The sequence below is a fragment of the Podarcis muralis genome, chromosome 11, assembly GCF_964188315.1.
Source record: "Podarcis muralis chromosome 11, rPodMur119.hap1.1, whole genome shotgun sequence".
In the NCBI taxonomy this organism is placed as follows: domain Eukaryota; kingdom Metazoa; phylum Chordata; class Lepidosauria; order Squamata; family Lacertidae; genus Podarcis; species Podarcis muralis.
Window position 1 is genome coordinate 23,892,815 of NC_135665.1, and position 10,153 is coordinate 23,902,967.

General features: G+C 42.9%; 1 protein-coding gene across 3 annotated transcripts in view; it reads right to left on the reverse strand.

Annotated features, from left to right (window-relative positions):
- The window catches only part of YTHDC2 (YTH N6-methyladenosine RNA binding protein C2), a 34,100-nt gene extending 24,211 nt beyond the window's left edge, over positions 1-9,889 (reverse strand). For 2 of the 3 annotated variants that reach the window (XM_028748340.2, XM_028748339.2), the window contains exons 1-7: positions 9,573-9,889; positions 6,895-6,985; positions 5,621-5,817; positions 4,088-4,287; positions 3,269-3,435; positions 1,850-1,952; positions 704-860 (exon numbers count right to left, since the gene is read on the reverse strand). In XM_028748340.2, the coding sequence (XP_028604173.1) occupies positions 704-860; positions 1,850-1,952; positions 3,269-3,435; positions 4,088-4,287; positions 5,621-5,817; positions 6,895-6,985; positions 9,573-9,774 (1,117 nt within the window). In that variant the 5' untranslated portion in view covers positions 9,775-9,889. The remainder of the gene's footprint in view (positions 1-703; positions 861-1,849; positions 1,953-3,268; positions 3,436-4,087; positions 4,288-5,620; positions 5,818-6,894; positions 6,986-9,572) is intronic. The other variant, XM_077936125.1, reaches the window with a different exon arrangement.
- Positions 9,890-10,153: the final 264 nt, after the last annotated feature.

The window sequence follows — 10,153 nt, forward strand, 5'->3', positions numbered from 1 at the left end:
TAATCAAGTTTATGCTAAATCATCAATATCATACTTAACCCTGTAGCTTACAGGTTTCAAACTGCTAAATCTCTTTCTCTCTATACAGTGGTACCTCCGGTTACAGATGGGATCCGTTCCAGAGCTCCGGTCAGATCCTGAGGTTTCTGCAACCAGAGGGACTGCTTCTGCGTGCGCGCAGCAGTAGAATACTTCTGCGCATGCGGCAAAAACCCGGAAATATACTTCCGGGTTTGCCACTTACGTATCGCGAAGTTTATGTAACCAGAGGGATACGTAAGCAGAGGTACGACTGTATATAGATATACATATGCCATGTAAAAATAGTAAATATGTACCAAAAAAAGTAGTTCAAGACTTATAGAAATGCAGCTTTAATATTAGCATATTGGATTAAGGAAATTATATACTAATTGTTACAAGCTTTCTCAACCAGATGAATAGGTCTCTGCCATGCATGTCTATTTTGTATTGTTTTAAAATATATCTGCTCTCAATTTCTGTGTGACTTTTACCTGTTTTTTGTTGCATTTTGCACATTGCCTTGAGACATGTATGTGAAAGGCAGCAGTAGCAGTAGTAATAGTAACAAAAATAATAATACATTGATTTGATTCCAAGGTTTGACATGTACTACACCAAGCTAAGGAAAATGCATTCAACTGAATTTAGTAGACTGATTCCTACTAGCATTTGAACTTACTATATATCACTGGACAGCCTGCAAAATATCTGAGAAAGAGGTTCACATCCAGGGCAGCACTAGAAAGTATGAGTTTCAACGATGAGTGTTTTTGTAGTGTGTCTCTTAACTTCGTTAACAAGAAGTCGCTGAACCGATCTCTCTCATGGACTTCATCCTGCAATATAAACAAGAGAGCCCTCTTTAGAACAGAGCTTAAGAAGTTTGCCACAGTATACTACGTAACTTCTGCATTACCAATTTTGTCATTTGTTGACAATAGTTTTATATTTTTTGCAAATACACCTGCTAGGCATTTATCGTGATCTATATAGAATTAACACAGCATTCATCCAGAAGAAGTAATCTTTCTCATATTAGCAGAAGTGCTAAAGTAAGCTTATCTGACTAACATTTTACTAGATTAAATTTATGCAGCGTGTTAGGTATTATGTTCTACCCAACTGCTACTCAGCCATTCTTGCAGACCTGCCACTCTATTCTCTTATCCCCCTCAGGCTTTCTCTTGTGAGCATGTTCTTTGCTTCACTGAGCACAAGGTTTCACCATGTCATCAGTCTAGCAGCACATCTGATGTTGTGGGATACATGTTAACACCTGTGTGCTCTTATAGTTCGTTTGTGCACACATCATTCCAGTTATCAGCTGGTGACAAGTTTACACCATAGCAGATATGACAGTTAAGCTCTCCTTTAGTTTTTAATCAGCCATTCACTGTCCACTAAAGAAAAATTTATTGAATAAAAACTGGGCCTGTTTTTTTATTTATTATTATTATTATTATGTTAAATTTCTATACCGCATCCTGGGCCATTTAAGGCTTTAGTATTCTGTTGACTAAGGTAGACACAACTCAAGTTCAGAATTGTAGTTATCATGCTTTATGTGCCTACCATAAGTTATTTGTAGCCTCTTGGTTATCTGAATAAGCACATTTGACAGCAAGTAGCTCAAAGTCAAGCATTCAACTACAAGTTCCTTCGTATGTCAGCCAACTCCAAAACTATAAAGTTGATCATGGTGCTCTATGTGTCAATTTATGCATAAAGTTTAATAAAGAACTAACAAGAAGAACTTTAAGTCAAGTTTCTCAACTTCAAAAATTTGGCATAGTTATTTTCGTGAGAAATCATTAGTCAAACTTACCACAATGACATGAGTTACAGTTGACAGTGCACTATCTCCTGCCATTAATGTACGAAGTAATACACCATTAGTGCAAAAGGTTAAAAGTGTCTTTGGAGAGACCCTGTTAAAAATACAAAACAGCTTATGAAGAAATATTTGCACACATCAAAGATATGAAGTCATTGCAAATATATGCACTTTTAGCACAAATTTATCACATCCAGCCCCGTATAAGATTGTTGACTATGCATAAATACTATCTGACCTACAACTTTTAGTGACACAAGATTGCAAATGACCACTTGCCTGAGAGACAACAGTCCCTCTTCCTGTCTTCAGGACAAAACCATGTTTTATATAGTACTATGTTCAGAAAGGGAGCAAAAACACCCACTCTGTCTGTCTGTCTGTCTCTCTCTCTCTGATACATGCACCCTCGTCTCCGCTGTCAGAATGCATGGAACAGATCAACATACTGACTTCTGAAAACTGCTCATTAGAGTGTCTTTTTTTGAGCCTTCTACCTATGGACTTTTACAATGCTATACTGTTGATATATTCTGAGCTGGAGAGCTCTTTTGCTTCCATTTCTTAGGTTCCACAGTGCAGCCCTGTTTAACAGTGTCATGGAAGCATTATGCAATACACATTTAAATTTTTTATTTAAAATACCCCACTCCTTCAACTTCACAAGTTTCAGCATGGCTTTCAATTAAAACAATCAAGAATAGAAAAAGAGGGAAATGTTACTATAACGGCAGAGCAAGGGAGGAGCATAAAAGACCTTGACAAAGAGGTCTTCACCCAATGCAGATAAAAAATTACACCAGGCAAGCATTCCTGTGGTGAACATTTGATAAATGGGGCACTGTACTGGGGGCGTGGGGCCCACTTAACTTTGAAAGGCAGAGACTCAGCGGATGGCTTTGACTTTTGAGGAGGTTCATAAAGGAATTGCAGGTGTCATCAGAGGACAGCATAGCAGCCACATTTGGAACCCCTTGTGGCTATGTGCCTTACCTCTGAAAGGAAGAGCCCCAAAGGCTAAAAGAACAGGGGGAGCAGGTAATTATCCTGTTAAAGTTTTATTTGCAAGTAAAGTCATATCTTGGCTCCCAAATGCCTTGGAAGTCGAATGTTCCAGCTCCCGAACAATCAAAAAACCGGAAGTGAATGTTCCGGTTTTCAAACATTCTTTTGGAAGCCGAATGTCCGACAAGGCTTCCGCGGCTTCTGATTGGCTGCAGGAACTTCCTGCAGCCAATCAGAAGCTGCGCTTTGGTTTCTGAACGTTTCAGAAGTCAAAGGGACTTCTGGAATGGATTCTGTTCGACTTCCAGGGTGCGATAGTAATACATTTCTGCTCCATTGTCTCACATTTTTCTAAATGTCTCTAAAACACTTTCTATCCAAAACTATAAGCAATATTGGCAGGACCTGCTTTCCAGTCGGATTTGATAGCCAATCGTCTGCCCAATCTTCTCTCTTCTCTCAGCGGCAACCCTTTCAGCCACAGCAATTGCTGCTAAACGTCTTGGCTGAGTGCAAAATATGCGACATGGTATTCCGTTTTTGTAGCAGTCATCAAGTAGAAACTGGGGAATCTGAACACAAAGATTTTAGATTAGCGTTGAAAAGGTTGTAATCTGCACCCTCCTCACAAGAGACCCAGTTCACACATAATACTGAGCCAATCTGTGCAGGCTACTGGAGAAGATGTTCTTTATGCTGCTATGCCATGCCATGCCAATCAAAGCCAAAGGCTGACTCAGTATCTTCTACAAACCAGGACCTTTGGTTACAGCTCCTGGTGGGTGAAGAGAGAACTTAACCACAAGCACCTGTTCAGACGACATACTAGGCCAAACCTTGGACCAGGCAAGAGCGAAACAGCTCAAGCTCTTCTCTGGAAGCCCACATGCTCAAGCAGTCCTGCTAAGCAATATTTTAACTTAGGATGACATGTGAACCAGGACACAATTTATTATGACCAACTGAGAATGTGGTCCAGCCAAACCCACTCCAAGTGTCCTGAGTAGATATTAGTTTTCTGCAAAAAGATGCTTCGATAGTAAAATGCATAAGAAATCAAAGTTGTTGAAACTTTATAAGTAACCAGAAAAAAATAAGTCATCAAAATGAAAGTGTATTTCCATTAGTAGACAAAACTAAACACTTCAGATTTAAACTATTTTGGAATTTGTAAATAAGCAATTCAAAAGATCTTTCCATTTCAAATTCTGATAGCATACATACCTGAGTAGTTTTTCCTGATCCAGTTTCCCCCACAATCAAAATAACTTTATTTTCTTTAATAATTCTAACAATTTCATCCTGCTTTTCATAAACTGGTAGAGACTGCCGAAACGAATCAAATTCAGATTCTCCCCGTTTCACTGGGATTTGAGGGATGCCATTGTTAAGTCGCCCACTTGTTTTGCTCATTTCTCTATTCTCTAAGAAAAGACAAAAGTAATGACTGCACCAAACTTGCTATTAATCTAAACAGATGTATGTAAAATTGAATACTTCCTAGCAAACTAATCAAGATTACATTTTTTCCCCCAGGGGAGGGGGAAGTAAACAACTGTGCTAACAGCACATAATTATATCACTACACAGGGGTTGGGGAGTGCTCAGCCCTAAGCACAAACAAGGCTTTTATCTTTAGAAATGGTATGCTTCACTTACACATTTAGCTTTGCCCATGTTTACAGCCAAATGTGAGGTTGCAGCTTAGCAGCTGCACAACTATTAGTGCTGCTGTGGCTGCTAAAAACACCTGCGACATACCATGTCACAAACTTTGGTCCTTACTGAAAGCTGTTAATGACCGTTCTTGTTAGTCTTGTAAAAGGCTATTTCTTCATTGGCCACTGAACCACACAATCTCCCAATCTTTTTGCATGCATAGGGTTTGGTGGGGTTGAAATGGCTTTAGCACAGCATCCCACAGTGCTCCATAACACAGCAAAACTGTAGATCATACCATTGAGCTTCAGTCTACCGTAAGAAGAAATGCATGTTTTCTAGAGAGAAAATGATCTTTTTACACGGCTAGGCAAGTATAAAAATGCTTTGGAAGCATCACAGGAAGAGCCGTGTATTTGTCTCTTAGTTTACATTTTCTCACTGTCCACCTGATATCCATATCTGCTTACAGAATACTCCTGGCTTACAGACAGGAAAGGTAGAATGTTCACCTCACATTCCTTCCTCAAAATCTGCTTGGTAGGGCTGGGGGACTTGCCAGAAACGGTGTGGGAAATAACACAAGAGGCTGCCTGGGAATACTGAACTGGCAAAAATGGCATGTCCTCCCATGAATGGGAGCCTCCGGCTCTATTACAGCGCCTTCTGTTAATAGAGGGGGCATAGGGGAACCAAGTCATGGTCTCCTTTGGTTTGATGTGCCACAATTTTTGTGCATTTTTATTTGAAAAGATAGTGCATGATTGTGCACATTTAGGTGTATCTCATATTATCAGAATGCACAGCTTGCAAGGTGAAGAGCTTTCATTCTCCACCTAGCAGTGCTTTCCAAAAATAAAATGGCAGCAAGGTAGTGCTATAAAAGCCAAGTCTTTTGCAGCACCATCAAAATGCAATGAACGCACCAGCACTTATATGGCAACCACATTTGGAAAAACATTATGCAGTTGTAATTGTGTCGTTATACACACATAAGCTATAGACCTCCAAGAGTCTCCAAGCATAGCTTGAGGTATGCAATAAATTTTCCCTTCACAATTCACCATTATATTTCTTAACAGAATATACTCAACGCACCAGCTTCAACAGCAAAAACATTTCCTCTCTCTGTCTTTGGCAGAAGCTCGGTGCGCTCTTTATTGGTGACAGGAAATCGCTGTACAAGGCTTCTAATAGCATGTTTTGTGTTGGGAATCAAATTACATGTCATTACTGTATGTGCCAACTCTGAGCCATCTTTTTTCTTCACAGTTAGATATCTGCTTGCACCTTTCCTAAAAAATAAAAAAGGAAGGAAGAATCATTTCATATTCAGCACCAGAAGTAACCTTTACAAACACAGATCATAAGACCACAGTGAAGCAGTTTTCTCAAAACATTAAGATATGCTAGGACTCCCCAAATATGTGAATTAAACTCTAAACACATTGCTCTGCTTTCTGAGTCAGTGTCAGCTACACTGACTCAGAAATATTGTTTCAGATGCTACACGCCATAGATTTTTGATCCTGCATAAACACAAAGTATCAGTGTGGTTTAATGTTTGGCATAGTAAACATCTAACTTCAAATCTGATTTGGTTGGGTCTTGTTTTCCAGTAGATATGCTTCAAATCTCTTCACTGCCTGACACAATAGTCTCATTAGGGACAATCATATGTCAGTTTAGTAGCCCAATACAGTGGTACCTCAGGTTAAGTACTTAATTCGTTCCGGAGGTCTGTACTTAACCTGAAGCACCACTTTAGCTAATGGGGCCTCCTGCTGCTGCCGTGCCAACGGGGCACGATTTCTGTTCTCATCCTGAAACAAAGTTCTTAACCTGAAGCACAATTTCTGGGTTAGCGGAGTCTGTAACCTGAAGCGTATGTAACCTGAAGTGTATGTAACCCAAGGTGCCACTGTATATAAGAACCCTAACCCCTCAGAGCAAGACACAGCCTTCCTCAACCTGGTATGCTCCAAATTCTTTGGTATAGCAGTGGCATTATAGCTACAGCAGCCAATCTCTGCTGCCTTACAAAGCAGGTAGCATGCAGAAGGGAAAGTTACTGCAGCAATGGCTACACAGTCCAAACTTGGGAGCCATATATGGTCACCTGAAAGAAACAACTACTTATCACAGGTAATCGGGCAAAGGCCAAATTATGAATCTGCCTCAACAGTGTCAACAGATATCTCACCGCACCCTGGCAGTACTTGTACACAGAACTGTTTGAAACAACAGAACACAAAGACTCTCAGGAAGAATTCCACCTCAAGACACTACCCAAAACTGGAAAAAACTGTGCCAGAAAGATGCATATTTTCCCATTCACATGGGTACGTATTTTTAGCAAGGTACTTACTTACCCTTTACTTTTAGAAATCAGACCAAGCGATTGACTCAGTCGATGAATGAAGGCTCTTTCAGTACTAGTCAAGGAGGAAGGAAATTCCATTTCTGAAAGAGAAAGCATACATGTATGTGCCTACATACAACTATGTCTAAATAGTAGAAATGTATCACCCCTGAATAAACAAGCAATGACTATTTAAGGACAATAAATTAAGAACTGCACTCACTCACCTGTAACTCAGTCCCATTGAATCTAATAATAATAATAATAATAATAATAATAATAATAATAATAATAATAATTTATTTGTACCCCGCCCTCCCCGGCCACAGCCAGGCTCAGAGTGGCTAACATAATATAAATAATACAATGTGCATAAAAACAAACAATCAACTGATTAAAATGCATCCCAAAATTAATTCAAACAAATTAAAATTAAAGTTAAAACTGGATAAATGACAAACCTCAGGTTAAAACTGAAAGCGGTTAATACTCGCCAAGACCAACTGTTTCTACTGATATTATAAGGACCTGTGAGCAAGCTGGGAAACCTCCTTCGTGCTTGTTCTTATACAAAGAGAAAATGAGTCAGACTGAACCCTGACCAAAGGCCTGGCGGAACAGCTCCGTCTTGCAGGCCCTGTGGATGTCAAATCTCGCAGGGCCCTGGTCTCTTGTAAGAGAACATTCCACCAGGCTGGGGCCATGGCTGAAATGGCCCTGGCTCTGGTTAAGGACAGTCTGATCTCTCTGGGGCCCGGAATCTTCAGGCTGTTGTTATTTGCAGACCGTAAGGTCCTCTGTGGGACATACCAGGAGAGGCAGTCCTGTAGGTAAAAGGGTCCTAGGCCGTATAGGGCTTTAAAGGTTAAAACCAGCACCTTAAACCTGATCCTATACTCCACAATGAGCCAGTACAGCTGGTATAGCACTGGGTGAATGTGATCTCAAGGCAAAGACCCCGTAAGGAGTCTCGCCGCGGCATTCTGCACCCACTGGAGTTTCTGGGTCAGTTTCAAGGGCAGCCCCATGTAGAGTGAGTTACAATAATCAAGCCGGGAGGTGACTGTCACATGAATCACAGTGGCGAGGTCAGGGTGAGAGAGGTAAGGGTAATAAGGCTTACTTCAGGGTAGATATGAATAGGATCATACTATGTATTGAATTTGATCAGCAAGAAAGATGAAGAAGGAACAAAGGAGATATTTCACACAATGCACAGTTTAAAACAATTAGTGTGTGAAAGTTACTGCCACAAGCTATGGTAATTGCCACAGCTATTAGCTGCTGTTCCAGTATGTCCAGAGGTAGAGGACAAACTATGAGCTAGCCATCACTTTGCTAGTGATCTTTCTACAGTATAAAGCTTGCTGCTGCTGGAAACATAGTGTAGCAACTTAGTTTGATCCAGCATGACCATTTTTTATGCTCCATTCATTGGGTTTTGCTATATAAGTGCATGAAAAGCAAATATGCATGCCGTATTATTATTTATTGTCTTTTTCCCCTGATGGGGTTCAAGTCAGCTTACCAATAAAAATTGTATATGCCATACTTAAATATAGAAGGGCCTCTTCTACATAAGTGATACAACTCCTGCATTGCATGCCCATGATCCCCGGTTCAATCCCCATCATCTCCAGTGAAAGGATCTCAAACAGCAGCGCTGGACTAAAGAGACCAATGGGGTAAACTGCACCCTATAGTAGACAATGAGGACCTGTAGTTCTGCATCAACCCAATCCAGTATGACCAGTTGGTCAGGGACGATGAATTGAACTCCAGCAACATCTGAGGGGCAAGGGCCATATATGAGCTGAAGATGGGTGCCAAACTGGAAAAGGACAAAGATTAGTTCCCTAGCCCACAGTGTTGCTTGTTGCTGCCAGCCACTGAGACAGCACTGAAAACGAGGGAACGGTGATCTGATCCCGTGGCAAGACAGCTCACTATGGATGCATACAGCCACGCCACCACATCTATAGCAGAGGTGCCAACTAGAATAAAATAGGGGGTGGCACGTAAGCCGTACCCCACATAATCACATGATATGGTGCACGTCATAGCAATGCCCATCAACTTTTTGGGAGGGATGGCCCCCTCAAATATTTCATTTGGGGGGGCCAAAACCCCATAGCCTCTAGGAGTTGGCAGGTACATACAAAAGCGAGCTCAAGACTAATACAGTGGTACCTCGGGTTAAGTACTTAATTCGTTCCGGAGGTCCGTTCTTAACCTGAAACTGTTCTTAACCTGAAGCACCACTTTAGCCAATGGGGCCTCCTGCTGCCGCCGCACCGCTGGAGCACAATTTCTGTTCTCATCCTGAAGCAAAGTTCTTAACCCAAGGTACTATTTCTGGGTTAGCGGAGTCTGTAAGCTGAAGCTTATGTAACCTGAAGCGTATGTAACCCGAGGTACCACTGTATTCATGCAGCAGAGCTAGTACTGGCAGGTGATGCTCAGCACAGGGCTGCAAAAAAATAATAATAGTTCGGTTTTAATAGGCTTACTGAAAAGCAACCCTGTTCTCGACTACATCTGGTTGCCTGGACTCCTTCGGCGCCCTGATGGACTAACGAGGCGCTGACCCGCGAAGACCCACCATAACAAACCCGCCTCTTTCGACTGGGGCCGCTTTCAGGTCCACCCCCTCCTCCATCCTCGGGGGAAGGGAAGGGGAACCATTACCTCGCTGGTCCCCATAGCGGAACCTCTCCAGAGCGATGTTCACGGCGATTTTCACCTCCTCGTCGATGCGAATGTCCTTCAGCCCTTTGGAGCGGCCGCTGCCGGAGCAGGAGGACGAGGCGGCGGCGGTGGACGGGCCCCCGCTGGGAGGGCCGCCGCCCCCTCCGGGAGGCCGCGGGGAGACGCTGCTCGGGCGAGACATCCCCCGAAAGCTGAGGAGGAGCTCGGGCTCAGAGGCACCGCTAGAGGGGGCCGGGCTAGGCCGGAGGCGCCCCGTACGCGAGAGGGAAAGCGGAAGGAGGACGCGCCTCCTCTGAGGGGCGGGGGGAGGGGCGAAGCGAGGGGCAGGGCCTGAGGCGGGCCGCGATGACGTCAAGGGCTCCTGGGCGGGGAAAGGAGGCGGCGAAACGGCGAGCGGGCGGGCGCGCCCAAACGCAGGTTGCGCGTCTGGGTGATTGGGACGCCGAGGCTAGATTTGAGTTTAACGTAGGAGGCAATAATGTTAGGACAACCCGGGCGGCTTGATTTCTCTTTATACGCCTTGCAGCCGTCCTGAATACACCAACTTTCCTAGCTGGGGG